The sequence below is a fragment of the Diaphorina citri genome, unplaced genomic scaffold (genome assembly GCF_000475195.1).
Source record: "Diaphorina citri unplaced genomic scaffold, Diaci psyllid genome assembly version 1.1 scaffold1127, whole genome shotgun sequence".
Lineage (NCBI taxonomy): Eukaryota > Metazoa > Arthropoda > Insecta > Hemiptera > Psyllidae > Diaphorina > Diaphorina citri.
In genome coordinates, this window is record NW_007378556.1 from 54,376 (window position 1) to 72,709 (window position 18,334).

The following is an 18,334-nucleotide window of genomic DNA, read 5'->3' on the forward strand; positions in this document are numbered from 1 at the left end:
AGTTGGTAGTGCATCTGCCTTGTAAGCGTTAGGCCGCGGGTTCGATTCCCGCCCGGGGCGGATTTTATCCTGATGGGATAATGTTCGTTCTCGGAACGGCTCTGTAGGTACCTGCCTATTGCCTATACATGGTCTTTTTACGAACCGTTTTAAAAAAGTAGTATAGGTACTCACAAGGACAGTTTATTCAAGGATTGTGTAGACGCGGCTCTGTGGTGTGATTGGAGGGGTCTGGTTTTCAGGTGACCAGGTCAGATTTGTAGTCGTACGAAATCGCGCAAAATCTTTTGTTCTACCGCACCTTTCTGTTGGAATATCGAAGAGAATTTCGGACCCTTTTTTCCTGGGGTAAATATTGACACTCTACGTATTTCGAGACAGCGGATTTGTAGTCGTACGAAATCGCGCAAAATCTTTTGTTCTGCCGCACCTTTCTGTTGGAATATCGAAGAGAATTTCGGACCCTTTTTTCCTGGGGTAAATATTGACACTCTACGTATTTCGAGACAGCGCAGCGGTATATTTAGCGTTAAACGTCATTAGATTTTTCGTTCTTGTGTAGTTTTCTAAAGGACTTATTTGTGCTCCTTTTTTAACGCTAAAACTGCGGTTACACTTGATCAGATTTGTAGTCGTACGAAATCGCGCAAAATCTCATGTTCTGCCGCACCTTTCTGTTGGAATATCGAAGACAATTTCGGACCCTTTTTTCCTGGGGTAAATATTGACACTCTACCTATTTCGAGACAGCGCAGCGGTATATTTAGCGTTAAACGTCATTAGATTTTTCGTTCTTGTGTAGTTTTCTAAAGGACTTATTTGTGCTACTTTGAACTTTTCTCGTGCTGAAACGATTTGTCTTCGTTTCCAATAAAATAAATGTCTTGTTTTTTCGTGTAAATGTGTAAAATTGTGTAAAATAATGGTAGAAGAAAAATTCTTTGTAAACGAACAGTGATATCTTTTTGTAACACAAATATTTGAATATTTTATATTTGTTTGCTCATGCTAGATGAATGGATGAAGTAAAATAATATAGAGAATATAATTAACTATTATTTAATATCATACAATGGTTTATTTTCATTTTCAACAGGCTTAGATAGACCTACTTTTTGTCGATGACATGTTAGTAAATGTCGGCGCTTTAACATGTTAGTATAAATGCCATTCGTGTCGAGATATACCTGCTTAATCTATGTTGTTATGGACTCCTTAAATGATGACATTGATGACGTAAAATTACACACCAGTAATGGCCAAGACTAATTATTTTTTTAAATGTTCATTAACGACTTTCATTACCTAGGTTAAATGACACCTCATTGGCATTTAAGTCAATATTTATGTCAAAAAGGTCACACTTAGGTGGTCTATTGTACTTTAAATGATGACATTGATGACGTAAAATTACACACCAGTAATGGCCAAGACTAATTATTTTTTTAAATGTTCATTAGCGACTTTCATTACCTAGGTTAAATGACACCTCATTGGCATTTAAGTCAATATTTATGTCAAAAAGGTCACACTTAGGTGGTCTATTGTAGCAGTCAGCTTTTAGATTAGACTATTTTCTATGGCAAAATAATGAAAAAGGGGGAAAATCGGATGGGCTAACGGTTTCTGGCCATATTTGATTGGCTCGACCACAGTTAATTTTGTTCTTGTTCATATCCTTTCATTGTTTCCATCACTGGAATACACACTCTCTTCATTATCATCACTGCTAGCATTATCTTCATTGAAATCCATTACCTAGGTTAAATGACACCTCATTGGCATTTAAGTCAATATTTATGTCAAAAAGGTCACACTTAGGTGGTCTATTGTAGCAGTCAGCTTTTATATTAGACTGTTTTCTATGGCAAAATAATGAAAAAGGGGGAAAGATCGGATGGGCTAACGGTTTCTGGCCATACATATTTGATTGGCTCAACCACAGTTAATTTTGATCTTGTTCATATCCTTTCATTGTTTCCATCACTGGAATACACACTCTCTTCATTATCATCACTGCTAGCATTATCTTCATTGAAATCCTCCTCTATTTCTTCACCACTGTCTGAATGTTGTTCAAAATCATCTTCACTGTCCTGGAATACACACTCTCTTCATTATCATCACTGCTAGCATTATCTTGATTGAAATCCTCCTCTATTTCTTCACCACTGTCTGAATGTTGTTCAAAATCATCTTCACTGTAGTTATTCTCTTCCAATTCTTCTCCTAAAACATGACCCAAGTAAGCGCAACTGATCTATTGAGAGCAAAAAGCTTTATGCTCTTTGCTATCCACTCCACTCTGTATATAGCTTTAGCCAACTCAGCGGCGCGGTGATAGTAAGTTGAATACATCAGTTTTCGATGTAACATTAAGGTTAAGCAACGTTTGCGTGGTTACTATCCGGATGGGTGACCATTTGGACAATCGTGTATTGTCTTTTAGAAATGAAATGGAAGTTAATTTTCATTTCATTAGCCTTTAAGCCAACTGTGTCCAAAAAAACGTCACAAGATCAAGTGTCTTGGCAGAATTTCCATCAAGTGCGCTGTCATTATCACTCGTATCGTTTGTTTCATGGATGGATTCCGTTTTGTTCTCGGTGTCTATTTCCTCAATATGTTCACTTGCTTGTTTTATATCTTGTGATTTTCTGCTATTAATTTCATGTGAATCATTTTTGCCTTCCTCCCCATCGTTTTTGTTAATTACGCTATTGTGACTTGTATTTTCTATTGAGGGTTTGTTTGAGTTTAGTTCTGCTATACTTGTTGATGGGTTTGTTGATAAACTACTGGTTTACGTTGATTTCATTTAGTTTATTTACATGAAGATCAAGTGTCTTGGTAGAATTTCCATCAAGTGCGCTGTCATTATCACTCGTATCGTTTGTTTCATGGATGGATTCCGTTTTGTTCTCGGTGTCTATTTCCTCACGCCCCGGGCGGGAATCGAACCCGCGATTTCACGATAATGCCGACAGTAAGTACCTATTACATGAACGATGCAATTATGTTGGTAGAGATAGGTACCTTATTGTGTAGGTACTTCTACTCACGCATTTACAGTAATGTGGGTAGGTACCTCTGCCTATGTGTAATAAATTATTTAATTGAAATGGTGCGGTGTTGGGAAGGTAAAATGCACTATTCCCATGATAGGAAATGTGAATAAGAAATGAATCTATTGAGAACAAAAAGCTTTATGCTATTTGCTATCCACTGCACTCTGTATATATGTAGCTTTAGCCAACTCAGCGGCACGGTGATAGTAAGTTGAATACACCAGTTTCCGATGTATCTGATCATTAAGGTTAAGCAACGTTCGCGTAGTTACTATTCGCGTAGTTACTACATTTGGACAATCGTGTATTGTCTTTTAGAAATGAAATGGAAGTTAATTTTCATTTCATTAGCCTTTAAGCCAACCGTGTCCAAAAAAACGTCACTTAATACAATATAGGGAGGTACTAGTGTAGGGCAGGTACCTGCCTATACATGGTCTTTTTATGAACCGTTTTAAAAAAGTAGTAGGTACTCACAAGGACAGTTTATTCAAGGATTGTGTAGACGCGGCTCTGTGGTGTGATTGGAGGGGTCTGGTTTTCAGGTGACCAGGGGATGACGTATCCACCACTGCTTTGGCTCCGAATAGTCTTCTATAGTGGTGACTCATGTTGTTGTAAATGGTAGTCGGGGATTCTGGGGGGTGAAAACAGAAACAAATTTGTGAATTGAGGAGCTGGGTGCAAAAAGTGCAATAAATGAAAATCATCAAACTGAGATATTTAACTTTTAAGTTTTCAATTTTTCATCAAAATCCTTGAAAAGTATGTTTACAAAAAACGCTGTAACTCATCGAAAAAAAGTTATAAAATCCTTGAAAAGTATGTTTACAAAAAACGCTGTAACTCATCGAAAAAAAGTTATCACTGCAGTTCAAACGCTGGAAGATAGAGCGCACCACGTTCTATTCAAAAAACCGTTTTACGCAAAAAGGGCAAAAAATCCAAATTTCCCTTTTTGCACCTAGCTCCTCAATTTATCAATTAAGAAAAGGAGCGGGAGCGGGTTGAAATGAGAGTCATTCCACGAAGATCCGGCTGGACCGAGGGTAGTGTGGTTCGAATCCCAGTTGCGACATAAAATTATCGAGTCAGATAGAGGAATGACATTCGAAGATTAGCCAGCCTATTTATCACTTTTTCATCACTTTTTTTTTTATATAAGTTTCCATTCATATTTCATCGACAAAAAACTCAGAACATACATTTTTCATATAAATGGTATACCCACCCGTATAAGCAGAGCTTGTGCCACGGATGGGGACAAGCTCAAAGAGTGCTTGAGCTTGAGTGTCAAGCTCAAGCAGTGACGGATGCCACTGCCTCAATAACGTAGATTTACTTCGTCGATCGACGGCTGGTCGACTATGTTTGGACACATCACCTTTACAGCACTTATAGATTGACATATTGATACATACCAGGTACTTTTGATTTCTTCATGTCTACTTCATACAGGTACACACGTAATGGGTTCTATGGATCGCATGAGATAGGAAGTACATTACATCATTGATAGAACATGAAATACTTTTGACTGATTCTGAAACTGAGGAAAAATTCGAATTTTAAAAGTTGGCCGGTGGACTAAAATCAAGGAGAGGGTAGAACATGAAATACTTTTGACTGATTCTGAAACTGAGGAAAAATTCGAATTTTAAAAGTTGGCCGGTGGACTAAAATCAAGGAGAGGAGTGTCAGTCTAGTTAGCTTGGAGCGCGTCTGCCCTGCAAGCGCTAGGCCGCGGGTTCGCTCTCCCGGTCTCCGCCCGGGGAGGATTTTATCCTCAAAAAATATTGTTCCTTCTCGGCTTTCTCTTATCCTTAGCAGGATTTCGATGGCGATACCGCACTGTAATTCACGATCAATACTAGGAATAATAGGTACAAGCTTGTTCAGAACACCTACAGCCTTTGATAGTAGGGTCAACGCTAGGAGTGTCAGTCTAGTTAGCTTGGAGTGCGTCTGCCTTGCAAGCGCTAGGTCGTGGGTTCGGTTCCCGCCCGGGGAGGATTTTATCCTCAACAAATATTGTTCCTTCTCGGCTTTCTCTTATCCTTAGCAGGATTTTGATGGTGATACCGCACTGTAATTCACGATCAATACTAGGAATAATAGGTACAAGCTTGTTCAGAACACCTACAGCCTTTGATAGTAGGTTGTAAGCGCTAGTCCGCGGGTTCGATTCCCGCCCGGGGCGGATTTTATCCTGATGGGATAATGTTCGTTCTCGGAACGGCTGGCTTTCTCCTATTCTGTCTTCCCTCTCTCTTTGATTTCGGGACGATAAGACCATAGCAGTTACAGTTCCCTCTGTCAAACCTCTTAAAAAAAAGGCTAGGAGTGTCAGTCTAGTTAGCTTGGAGTGCGTCTGCCTTGCAAGCGCTAGGTCGCTGGTTCGGTTTCCGCCCGGGGAGGATTTTATCCTCAACAAATAATATTGTTCCTTCTCGGCTTTCTCTTATCCTTAGCAGGATTTCGATGGTGATACCGCACTGTAATTCACGATCAATACTAGGAATAATAGGTACAAGCTTGTTCAGAACACCTACAGCCTTTGATAGTAGGGTCAATATTAGTCAACAAGGATTTAGCTTTGCCTTTTCAATGCCACGATAATTCATATCCTATTGTACGAGTGGGGTTATGGCTGACTGTTAGGTGTTCACGAGTAGGTAGGTAGGTTATACCTACATGTTTAGTATTCTTCACTATGGGTATTATCTACAATGTAGATAGGTCATATCATTAAAGAATGAGGAATCGACATCTCCACCAAAACCTTGTTACATTGCGTATTGCATACTCAAATAGTTACACGGCGTTCATACAAACTTGGAATTACGTCCACATTATAATCGTAAACTACAATACATAGGTAATATTTTGAATACCTATGTAAGTATTTATTTTGATCCACCGAAATCCTTTGATATAACCTACTTTATATGGGTTCCAGTAAATATTGGTCTACTGTACTGTAGACACGCCTCGCCTATACAACCAAACAACGTTTATTGGATCAGTAAATTTTTATCCTAAACAGATAAGGTTCGTTCTCGGAACGGCTGGCTTTCTCCTATCCTGACAGAGGGTTTGAAGAGGTACCTATTGTCAATAACCTGTCTTCCACACGTCACAATCGTCACATTACCTATCCCTATAAGAAATGAAACTTTTGATTAATGACGATAAAATAAGGTGGTGTAGGTTAACTGACTCATGTCAAAAGACACCACCTACCTCCTACCAAACTATATTTTCTTGAAAGTTTTTTTTTATGAACTTTGTAGGATTGTATCAATATGTAAGTATTTATATGTTTTTTGTCTTGGGCTGCTTAGTGATTTAGTCTGGTTTCGCTGTATAACTCATGTATTGATTTAAAGGATAAATGTTTTTTTTTTTTTTAAAAAAAAAAACGACCTCACCCTGCCTGAGTGGAGCTGGGAATAGCGGTACTTGTGCAGAAGTCACGTCCGTGGAATATTGCTACCAAAGGAAGTGGCACAAACAAGCAGTGACCAGTGTTATTATATGGTTAGGTTAAATGCAAGAAGGAGTTTTCACAATTAGAGCAGTGATTAGTGTTATTATAGGGATAGGTTGAATACAAAAAGGAGCTTTTCTTTTCCACACACGTGACTTCTGCATAGTTATCGGGAATAGCATATCAATCTTACCCAGATCACACTCCCATTTACCAATCATGTGTGATGTTGCTTGGTAGGTACATTGATCCTTTGGGAACTGACTTTTGATTCAACCCAAACCACCCCAAATCCAACCTAGTTAGCTTGGAGGGTAGTAGACCTGCTTTGTAATGTAAGTGCTAGGGGTTTGATTCCCACCCGGAGCAAAAGTCATCCTAAAGAGATAATATTTGTTCTTGGAACTGCTTGTTTTCTTCTACCTACCTGCCCTTCTTTTCTCTACAATTTCTGGATGATTACAACTTAACAAAACATGTATTTTCACAGTTCCATTTATTAAATCTACTTCTTGTTTATCATTCCAACATACACTCTCTTAAAGGCTACAAAAATATTGACATAAACTTTACTTTATTGTTCATTGTAGGTAATGATAGACTTACAACTGAGTGAGTGGATTGCAGTTCAAATCTCAGGAGCATAAAATTATTGGGTCAGGGGAGAGCCATTTGTATGATAAATTATGTTTAAATAAAATGCTTTATTGATTATGTATGATTATTAAAATAATTATTTTGTAAGTTTGTTCCACAATAACTCTTGTTTGTCCAATTTTGATGAAATTTGGCAAAAAATGTTTGCTACAGAAGGAAATTTTGCTAATTAATTTTTGGGCTCTTTTTAGTCAGCTTATTGCATTTACACTTAATAGTAGGTAGCCATGTTATGAACATTAGAATTTATTACCTGAGAAGGGAGTGTACCTAGATACTCTTCTTCCAAATGAAATAATCAACTCATTTTAGCTTGGACTCTCAGAATTACTCTTTATCTTTACACACTGTGTAATCTCAATAATAGTAGTAGCCTTCTGTGAGAGAAAATCAACTCTTCAGTCCTATTGGAGTCGTATAAATAAGTACCATTATTATCTAAGCCTGCTGTAGCAGTGTGCCAGACTATGTCCAAGTATTACATTACATGGAAATGGGGGACTTTTCTAACGGAATTCACGTGTGCGGAGTCCAGTATGTAGAACTATTGCACCCGATTCTTATTGTTTTCTACTCTTCTCCATCAAATATTGCTGATTTTTTTTTTTTTTTTTTTTTTTTTTTTTTTTTTTTTTCAACATTTTTTTTGCCTTTTCTAGCAAACTAAACTAGAATAGGTATAATGCCAAATCAGAGTAGTCCTGTGTTTGTTTATTAATAATTCAGGTTGCCATGGTAACACAAAAGGTGTAAACAAAACGTTTATTTCCCAGGACAAAAATAGTTGGGCTCTTTGCTGTGATTTTCCCCTTAGCATTTTTGGACGGTTTATTACCTTTTGTTGGTGAGTTTTTTGATTTCATTTGAAGATCTGAAAATTCAAACATGTTTACAATATTCTATTCATTTCCAAAAAGACCATTTTTACTTACTTTATTGAAGGGATAACATCCATATGAGGTAGGTATATTAATGAGAGCAAACAGTTAAAGAGCTGTTGGTTCAAATATTGATTTGCCATTATTTTGATGTTAAAGTGTGATAAAAAGGTTGGTGGTACCTACCTAATCACCTCTTTTACCTTGATTTTTTTTCTATGTAACAACAAAGTACCCAAGTACAGTAGAACCTCGATTATTCCAACCTCCATTATTTTAACTCTCTATTATTTCAACCCCAAAATCAGATCAAAATAGGGTGTACATATATTAACCATTTTGTTCTTTTGTATCTAAATTTTGCCCCCTTTTCCATTGTTTTCTTCCTAGGAAAATTGGATTACATTTTCAGAATCACCTATTGAGAGAACAAACTTGGATCTTTTTCAGGAGCAACAATGGAAGATGATCAGGTAACTAAAACTTTTTTTTTTTTGACAGTAGGAAGTAGAAGTATTGAACAAAATCTATATTCTGTGTCATCTTCTACAGAAAGTTACAAAAGATTCTATCAGGTTACACTGACAAATAGCTGATGGCTCTACTTTTACCAATATCTACCATAATCTACAGTCCACAGGTCAAGATGCTCGCCTGGTAATCACACAGATTTAGGTTCAATAACTGGCAAAGTATGAAGTTTTAATAAACATTGTTTGAGGATTGAACCTCAATAATAGTAGTAGCCTTCTGTGAGAGAAAATCGACTCTTTAGTCCTATTGGAGCGGTATAAATAAGTACCATTATTATCTAAGCCTGCTGTAGCAGTGTGCCTGACTGTCCAAGTATTACATTACAAGTATTACAATTACCAATTACATGGAAATGGGGGACTTTTCTAACGGAATTCACGTGTGCGGAGTCCAATATGTAGAACTATTGCACCCGATTCTTATTGTTTTCTACTCTTCTCCTTCAAATATTGCTGATTTTTTTTTTCTTTTTAGCAACGTTTTTATCGCTTCTGAAGTTCAAGTCTAATAAGAACGTTTGTGTATTCTCATTTCAGTTTGAAGAGGAGGAGCAAGACACCCCGGTCAACTTGCCGAGTGGTCGCAAGCGTATGTTTTCCAAGGAGTTGAGATGTATGATGTATGGATTTGGAGACGATAGAAATCCGTACACAGAGAGTGTGGATATTCTCGAGGACGCTGTCATTGATTTCCTTGTGGATATGGTGAGATTAAACGCTTTTTGCACGATTCTTTTCTTTATATATTATAGATTTTTGGAATCAGCTTGACGAGAGCTTTCCAAAAATACCTACTTCGACCCCCTCGGATGATATTTTTTTACTGGCATCATATGGTACCGGCGTGCATGATAGATGATAGGATAACATCTCAAATAATTAATCCTGAGAACACATCGCTCTAAATACCTATCTGTCATCATATGATGCCTCGATGCGAGAAGAGGTTAAACGCTTATTAATTACGTATTTTTCTGTACAAATGGAGGTGGTAATAATTCAACCACATACACATTAAACAGGGAGTGCCAGCCTAGTTGGCTTGGTTGGTAGCGCGTCTGCCTTGTAAGCGCTTGACCGCGGTTTCGATTTCCGCCGGATTTTATCCTGAACGGATAATATTCGTTCTCGGAACGACTGGCTTTCTCCCATCTTGTCTTTCTTCTCTCTTTGATTTCGGGACCATAAGACCTTAGCAGTTACAGTTCCCTCTTTTAAACCTATTAAAAAAAAAAAACTAATAATTACGTATTTTATTGTTTACATTTATAATTAGGTGGAAATAATTGAGCCACATAAACTTTAAACAGTTATTGATTAATTATATTTGCGTTTTTCAGACTCAGAAAGCAATGGAGATGGGCAGAACAGGACGTGTGCCCTCTCCGCTTTCATTACTTTATTACTTTTCGCTTTCCACAATACGTGAAGTTTTCCGAGGGAGAAATCAAGGCTGTAGAAAATACCGGATGTCTCAGAGAGAGTTCTAATTCTCGTGCAATGTGCGTCGGTACCGCCTTGTAAAGAACTATGAAAAAAGTATCTACCTCCTGTATAACTATGTAAATTCTTGAGCTACCTAGGTACCTATTCAATATTTTACCTAGATATCCTGAGCCTTGACTTCACAAACAATTTGGGACAAAATATGATTGTAAATACCGAACGCAGGTCTTTTTTTTTCAAGAGGTTTGATACGAAACTGTAACTGCTAAGGTCTAAATAAATTATCACTCCAAAAGCGAAGAGAGAAGGAAGACAGGATAGGAGAAAGCCAGCCGACGCGAGAACGAACCTTATCTGTTTAGGATAAAATAAGCCCCGGGCGGGAATCGAACCCGCTATTTCACGAAAATGCCGACAGTAGGTAGCTATGGCTATTACATGAACGTTGCAATTATGTTGGTAGAGATAGGTGCCTTACTGTGTAGGTACTTCTACTCACGCATTTACAGTAATGTGGGTAGGTACCTACCTCTGCCTGTGTAATAAATTATTTAATTGAAATGGTGCGGTGTTGGGAAGGTAAAATGCACTACTCCCATGATAGGAAATGTGAATAAGAAATGATAAATTTGTGACAAATGCATAAATGGAGAGCTTTACTTGAGGTCTATGAAACAAGACCCATTTGTTAATAGAAAACAGAGGGGAAATGACCATTTTTTCATTGACGTCCTCATAATAAATAGAGATGATGTGGGTTGAAAGCTGCACAGTTTGTTTTTGAAAATTTGATTATTTTATTGGACGGATGAAAAAAAAAAAAAACAGGATAATAAGCTTTTGATAAAGTCAAGATAGTCCAAAAGTTTTTTTTCAAAATAAGAATCCACAACCGCTGCACCGGCTAGAGTCCACCGGTTGATGTAACACTGGTGGATTGGTGGATAAAAAAAACTCAATTTCTACATTTTATTGTCAGTTTCCATTGGGTTGCTGTTCAGGGTGTCTTCCTGTCTTCCCCCCATGTTCAAGGTGTGAATACAGGGTGGACACGATTAAGTAGGTATGTATATATTGTGTACCCTTCTTAAAATCCTCCTTAATTTTGGTTAAAGGGCAAACGGCAAAAATAGACCCCTCATAGAGCCAAAAAAATATTCAGGAAATTTCCTCAATATGGTGAACACGTTTGTCCTGTTGCAATAAAATCGGGGTCTTCCCCCCATTTTCAAGGTGTGAATACAGGGTGGACACGATTAAGCAGGTGTATGTATTGTGTACCCTTCTTAAAATCCTCCTTAATTTAGGTTAAAGGGCAAACGGTAAAAATAGACCCCTCATAGAGCCAAAAAAATATTCAGGAAATTTCCTCAATATGGTGAACACGTTTGTCCTGTTGCAATAAAATCGGGAAATACACTTGAAAGTTGTGGTGAAACAAACAAACAAACGTACAGACAGTCAAACTAAGAAAAAATGTCGAGTTAAAATTTGGAGCTCACTTCGTTCGAAAAGCGTGTGTCAATATTTTTCAAAAATCCCGGCATTTTTGAGACCCAAATTTTAAATTTGCGTATTGCATAACTTGAAGGCATTTTTGAGACCCAACTTTTTTAAATATTGCGTATTGCATATCCTGTATTGGTGAAGGCAGCAGGATGTACAACTCGTGAACGGTGCTTCGTGTGAACTGTGAGCGGATCAACTGGCGCAAAAATTTGAATATTTCGAAATTTTGGTTTTTGGATTAAAAAAAAAAAACAGCTCAAAGCTCAAAGGATTGGAACAAAAGGATACCGTAACACATAATACCTACCTTCCTACCTATTTAAATCCTCTCTAAAGTTCAAATTCTTCAAGCAAAGACCCTCACTTCCCAGTTTTTAAAAGAGGTAAGTGAAGTAAGCTCATTTGATGGTGATCAACAGAAGTTTTCATTCCCTACTTTCCTCAGCTTTGGTCTTCCGAAGAGTTTTACCCTGCATTCACATTTCACTGACAAACACACATTGACCTCACCCTGCCTGAGTGGAGCTGGGAATAGAGGTACCTACTTGTGCAGAAGTCACATCCATGGAATATTGCTACCAAAGGAAGTGGCACAAACAAGCAGTGACCGGTGTTATAGGGTTAGGTTAAATGCAAGAAGGAGTTTTCACAATTAGAGCAGGGAGAGGTGTTATTATAGGGTTAGGTTAAATACAAAAAGGAGCTTTTCTTTTCCACGGACGTGACTTCTGCATAGTTATCGGGAATAGCACATTAATCCTACCCAGATCACACTCCCATTTACCAATCATGTGTGATGTTGCTTGGTAGGTACATTGATCCTTTGGGAACTGGCTTTTGATTCAACCCAAACCACCCCAAATCCAACCTAGTTAGCTTAGAAGGTAGTAGACCTGCTTTGTAATGTAAGTGCTAGGGGATTGATTCCCACCCGGAGCGAAAGTCATCCTAAAGAGATAATATTTGTTCTTGGAACTGCTTGTTTTCTTCTACCTACCTGCACTTCTTTTGTCTACAGTTTTGGGATGATAATAAGACATCTATTTTCACAGTTCCCTTTATCAAATCTACTTCTCATTTATAATCTCAGAAATAAAAATTAGAGAAGAGGAAAAAATATGCCCACAAATTGAATCTTGAATATTTTATCAATCTTCTTATGTTCATAAATAAATAAAAATGGTTTATGTTAAAAAAAAGCTGCATGTCCGAGCGTGTACTGAGGAATACATGCTTTGAGTATTTCCACATGCTGCGCGTGCGGTGTACGGGGCATGTCCAATATCTCATGCACATATCTGCATGCAATGTCCAGGATGTACTTCCTCAATTAAGAAAAGGAGCGGAGGGGGTTGAAATGAGAGTCATTCCACGAAGATCCGGCTGTACCGAGGGTAGTGTGGCTCGAATCCCAGTTGCGACATAAAATTATCGAATCAGATAGAGGAATGACATTCGAAGATTAGCCAGCCTATTTATCACTTTTTCATCACTTTTTTTTTATATAAGTTTCCATTTATATTTCATCGACAAAAAACTCAGAACATACATTTTTCATATAAATGGTATACCCACCCGTATAAGCAGAGCTTAGCGAGTGCCTTAACCACTACACCACCGAGGCAGGCAATAGAAATAGCTACCTTAGGTAGCCAGGCTAGTTGGCTTGGAGGGTAGCGTGTCTGCCTTGCAAGTGCTAAGTTGAGGGTTCGATTCCTGCCCGGGATGGATTTTATCCTGATAAGGTTCGTTTGGAGAGAGAGGTTGTAGGGAACTGGAAAGGTCAGCCCGATTACCCTATAAGGTTCGTTTCTCCTCTCCTGTCCTTCTTCTTGCTTCGCTTTCGGGACGATAAGACCTTGGCAGTTACAGTTACCTAAAGCCAGCCGTTCCGAGAACGAACATTATCCCATCAGGATAAAATCCGCCCCGGGCGGGAATCGAATCCGCGGCCTACAGTTAAAGAGCTGTTGGTTCAAATATTGATTTGCCATTATTTTGATGTTAAAGTGTGATAAAAAGGTTGGTGGTACCTACCTAATCACCTCTTTTACCTTGATTTTTTTTCTATGTAACAACAAAGTACCCAAGTACAGTATAGAACCTCGATTATTTCAACCTCCATTATTTTGACTCTCTATTATTTCAACCCCAAAATCAGATCAAAATAGGGTATACATATATTAACCATTTTGTTCTTTTGTATCTAAATTTTGCCCCCTTTTCCATTGTTTTATATGGAATTTCAATTATTTCAACTACCTATCAAGGTTCTACTGTAAGTATATGTCCTGTATTAAGTACCCATTTTTATGATTTCTTTCTCTCTCTTTTCAGGTTTCTTCCTTGGAAAATTGGATTACATTTTCAGAAATACCTATTGAGAGAACAAACTTGGATCTTTTTCAGGAGCAACAATGGAAGATGATCAGGTAACTAAAACTTTTTTTTTTTTGACAGTAGGAAGTAGAAGTATTGAACAAAATCTATATTCTGTGTCATCTTCTACAGAAAGTTACAAAAGATTCTATCAGGTTACACTGACAAATAGCTGATGGCTCTACTTTTACCAATATCTACCATAATCTACAGTCCACAGGTCAAGATGCTCGCCTGGTAATCACACAGATTTAGGTTCAATAACTGGCAAAGTATGAAGTTTTAATAAACATTGTTTGAGGATTGAACCTCAATAATAGTAGTAGCCTTCTGTGAGAGAAAATCGACTCTTTAGTCCTATTGGAGCGGTATAAATAAGTACCATTATTATCTAGGTACACAGGTACATATAGGTTTTGATTTTCTCTAATCACGATGGAATAAACTACGGGCTAAAAAATTCCTGGAGGGACGGGCCCAGCTTATTACTTTTTCTTTTTTTTTTTTGTTCAGAAGAAGTGTAAAGTTACTTTGCATTCATAATAGGTAGGTAAGTAGGTAAAATCACAAGGCTCAAATTTAGCATGCGATAAAAAAAAAAACTGAAATGTTTCCTTCCTAAAAGCTAAAACTTTTCGAAGACATCCTGTTTTGTTTCCAAAGTGTAGTTTGATCTCGCCGAATCGCGTGTGTTCGAAAGCCCTTTTCTGTGTCACACTGAATTTTTCATAACGTGTTTTCAGTAATTACTTTTTTATCGACTTTTTCCTCTCCGCTTTCATTACTTTATTAGGTACTTTTCGCTTTCCCCAATACGTGTAGTTTTCCGAGGGAGAAATCAAGGCTGTAGAAAATACCGGATGTCTCAGAGAGTTCTAATTCTCGTGCAATGTGCGTCGGTACCGCCTTGTAAAGAACCATGAAAAAAGTATCTACCTCCTGTATAACTATGTAAATTCTTGAGCTACCTAGGTATTCAATATGTTACCTAGATATCCTGAGCCTTGACTTCACAAACAATTTGGGACAAAATATGATTGTAAATACCGAACGCTGGACTTTTTTTTCAAGAGGTTTGATACGGAACTGTAACTGCTAAGGTCTAAATAAATTATCACTCCAAAAGCGAAGAGAGAAGGAAGACAGGATAGGAGAAAGCCAGCCGACGCGAGTTACAAGTATTACAATTACCAATTACATGGAAATGGGGGACTTTTCTAACGGAATTCACGTGTGCGGAGTCCAATATGTAGAACTATTGCACCCGATTCTTATTGTTTTCTACTCTTCTCCTTCAAATATTGCTGATTTTTTTTTTCTTTTTAGCAACGTTTTTATCGCTTCTGAAGTTCAAGTCTAATAAGAACGTTTGTGTATTCTCATTTCAGTTTGAAGAGGAGGAGCAAGACACCCCGGTCAACTTGCCGAGTGGTCGCAAGCGTATGTTTTCCAAGGAGTTGAGATGTATGATGTATGGATTTGGAGACGATAGAAATCCGTACACAGAGAGTGTGGATATTCTCGAAGACGCTGTCATTGATTTCCTTGTGGATATGGTGAGATTAAACGCTTTTTGCACGATTCTTTTCTTTATATATTATACATTTTTGGAATCAGCTTGACGAGAGCTTTCCAAAAATACCTACTCCGACCCCCTCGGATGATATTTTTTTTACTGGCATCATATGGCGCCGGCGTGCATGATGGATGATAGGATAACTTCTCAAATAATTAATCCTGAGAACACATCGCTCTAAATATCTGGCATCATGTGATGCCTCGATGCGAGAAGAGGTTAAACGGTTATTAATTACGTATTTTTCTGTACAAATGGAGGTGGTAATAATTCAACCACATACTCATTAAACAGGGAGTGCCAGCCTAGTTGGCTTGGTTGGTAGCGCGTCTGCCTTGTAAGCGCTTGACCGCGGGTTCGATTTCCGCCGGATTTTATCCTGAACGGATAATATTCGTTCTCGGAACGACTGGCTTTCTCCCATCTTGTCTTTCTTCTCTTTTTGATTTCGGGACCATAAGACCTTAGCAGTTACAGTTCCCTCTTTTAAACCTATTAAAAAAAAACTAATAATTACGTATTTTATTGTTTACATTTATAATTAGGTGGAAATAATTGAACCACATAAACTTTAAACAGTTATTGATTAATTATATTTGCGTTTTTCAGACTCAGAAAGCAATGGAGATGGGCAGAACAGGACGTGTGCAAGTGGAGGACATCGTTTTCCTGGTGAGGAAGGATAACAGGAAATATGCTCGAGTCAAGGATTTGCTTACCATGAATGAAGAGCTGAAGAAGGCTAGGAAAGCTTTCGATGAGGTCAAATTTGTGACAAATGCATAAATGGAGAGCTTTACTTGAGGTCTATGAAACAAGACCCATTTGTTAATAGAAAACAGAGGGGAAATGACCATTTTTTCATTGACGTCCTCATAATAAATAGAGATGATGTGGGTTGAAAGCTGCACAGTTTGTTTTTGAAAATTTGATTATTTTATTGGACGGATGAAAAAAAAAAAAAACAGGATAATAAGCTTTTGATAAAGTCAAGATAGTCCAAAAGTTTTTTTTCAAAATAAGAATCCACAACCGCTGCACCGGCTAGAGTCCACCGGTTGATGTAACACTGGTGGATTGGTGGATAAAAAAAACTCAATTTTTATCATTTCAAAAAATTTGGATCTTTTACTAGCCCAACCTTAATGTTATAGCTTTATATTTTTATAAAACTCGTTGAAAACTTGAAAATAAACAAAAAAGTGCGTCACCACAAAAAAAAGTGCGTCACCAATCGAATCAACCAGCTCGAGGAGGTGGTGGATCTCAAGAGCTAAACGTTTAGTTTGGTGGAAAGTCACAATCAAGCGTTTAGTAAAAAAAACTTTTATTTTGTCATTTGGTGGATTGGTTGATCAACCGCTTTGACACCCTTCTCCAGAAATTCCAGGTTCGTACAGGTTGTATCCATCTTGACCTCTACCTTATTACTGAGATGTTCCCCCAGTGTATTCACTATTGTCTGCAGACCTCCCTCTACAGACCAGACACTCCACTTCTCTATCCTAGATCTCCTATATAGTTCACTCTCCTCATAACCAGATAGATCAGGTCGCTTACTCATCATCTCCTTGATAGCACCCTTGATAACACCACCATGTAGCTGCTCCAACTCAAACAACTTCGCCATGAGGAAGTTGACACTGATCTTCTTAGCATCTCCAGCACAGATACCACAGATCATGGAACTCACGGCATAGTCAGCCACTTCTGATCCAAACCTACGAGACACAAAGTCATAGATACTCTCATCTGATTTAGGCACCGTCTTGGTTGTCAAGTCATGAAGAATGGAAAAGATGAGTGGTTTACTAAACGGAGAGTGAGTCTTGAATAGTGAAAAGAAATTGGATGGTAGTTTATGAAGTTTCTTATTCACGTAGATCAGTCGATTCTGCGCGGTTGGGTGGGAGGAGGTGATGGGTATCACTTGGTCTGCTAATCCCAAATCTTCCACCAGTTTCAATGTGTTTGCTCCTAGTCTACCTTTCGGCCGAATTGTCCGAGGGCCTTTCTCAAAGATGAGCCCCTCTGGTGACTGCACAGATCGCACCCAGCCCCCTAGCCTGCTGCTAGATTCTAGTAAGGTAATAGGAGTGGACTGCAGTTAAAATCTCAGGAGCATAAAATTATTGGGTCAGGGGAGAGCCATTTATATGATAAATTATGTTTAAATAAAATGCTTTATTGATTATTCAAATAATTATTTTGTAAGTTTGTTCCACAATAACTCTTCTTTGTCCAATTTTGATGAAATTTGGCAAAAATTGTTTGCTACAGAAGGAAATTTTGCTAATTAATTTTTGGGCTCATTTTAGTTAGCTTATTGCATTTACACTTAATAGTAGGTAGCCATGTTATGAACATTAGAATTTATTACCTGAGAAGGGGGTGTACCTAGATACTCTTCTTCCAAATGAAATAATCAACTCATTTTGGAGCTGATTTCAGCGCATAGAAGGCCGCCGCCAAACCACTGATTCCACCTCCCAAGATAAGAGACATGATGAATCTGAAATCAGAACACAACGCGAGAGTTAAAGTCCGTTTGTCTGTCTGTCCGATTGTGACACGGGGAGGGGGAAGGAGTGGTTGACACAGCTGGCTTACAATAAATCTCATCAAAGAATACCCAATATAATGAAAAAGACACTGATTTATGTGGAACAGAAATGATCAGATTTTATAATATTTTAGACGATACAATCTAATGAAAGTCAACACGATAAGAAACATGAGAATACATACAATTCTCAGAACTGTGCACAAAATTCTTATAACTAACAGAAGAACTAAGG

The 18,334-nt window shown here is 37.9% G+C and overlaps 3 protein-coding genes across 4 annotated transcripts; 2 read left to right on the forward strand and 1 right to left on the reverse strand.

Annotated features, from left to right (window-relative positions):
* Positions 1-8,448: 8,448 nt before the first annotated feature.
* On the forward strand, positions 8,449-11,110 carry LOC103514358 (transcription initiation factor TFIID subunit 13-like). Its single transcript, XM_026827352.1, has 4 exons — positions 8,449-8,566; positions 9,164-9,331; positions 9,967-10,013; positions 11,074-11,110. The coding sequence occupies exons 1-4, from the start codon at positions 8,552-8,554 to the stop codon at positions 11,108-11,110; spliced, it is 267 nt and encodes an 88-aa protein (XP_026683153.1). The 5' UTR covers positions 8,449-8,551.
* A 700-nt stretch (positions 11,111-11,810) lies between these two features.
* Positions 11,811-16,531, forward strand: LOC103514351 (transcription initiation factor TFIID subunit 13-like). 2 transcript variants are annotated; one of them, XM_008479226.3, is made up of 4 exons: positions 11,811-11,964; positions 13,931-14,013; positions 15,349-15,516; positions 16,146-16,531. In XM_008479226.3, exons 2-4 carry the CDS (start codon positions 13,999-14,001, stop codon positions 16,320-16,322), a joined length of 360 nt encoding a protein of 119 aa, XP_008477448.1. In that variant the 5' UTR covers positions 11,811-11,964; positions 13,931-13,998; the 3' UTR covers positions 16,323-16,531. The 2 variants fall into 2 exon arrangements, with proteins under 2 accessions (XP_008477448.1, XP_008477446.1); XM_008479224.3 differs by having other exon boundaries at positions 11,815-11,964; positions 13,919-14,013.
* Positions 16,532-16,896: 365 nt separating this feature from the next.
* LOC103514359 (protoporphyrinogen oxidase-like) lies at positions 16,897-18,041 on the reverse strand (the record flags this gene model as incomplete). Its single annotated transcript, XM_008479233.1, has 2 exons — positions 17,991-18,041; positions 16,897-17,637 (listed from the first exon to the last, which is right to left on the reverse strand). Coding segments are annotated over exons 1-2 (792 nt in total), but the record flags the coding sequence as incomplete, so codon positions are not given.
* Positions 18,042-18,334: the final 293 nt, after the last annotated feature.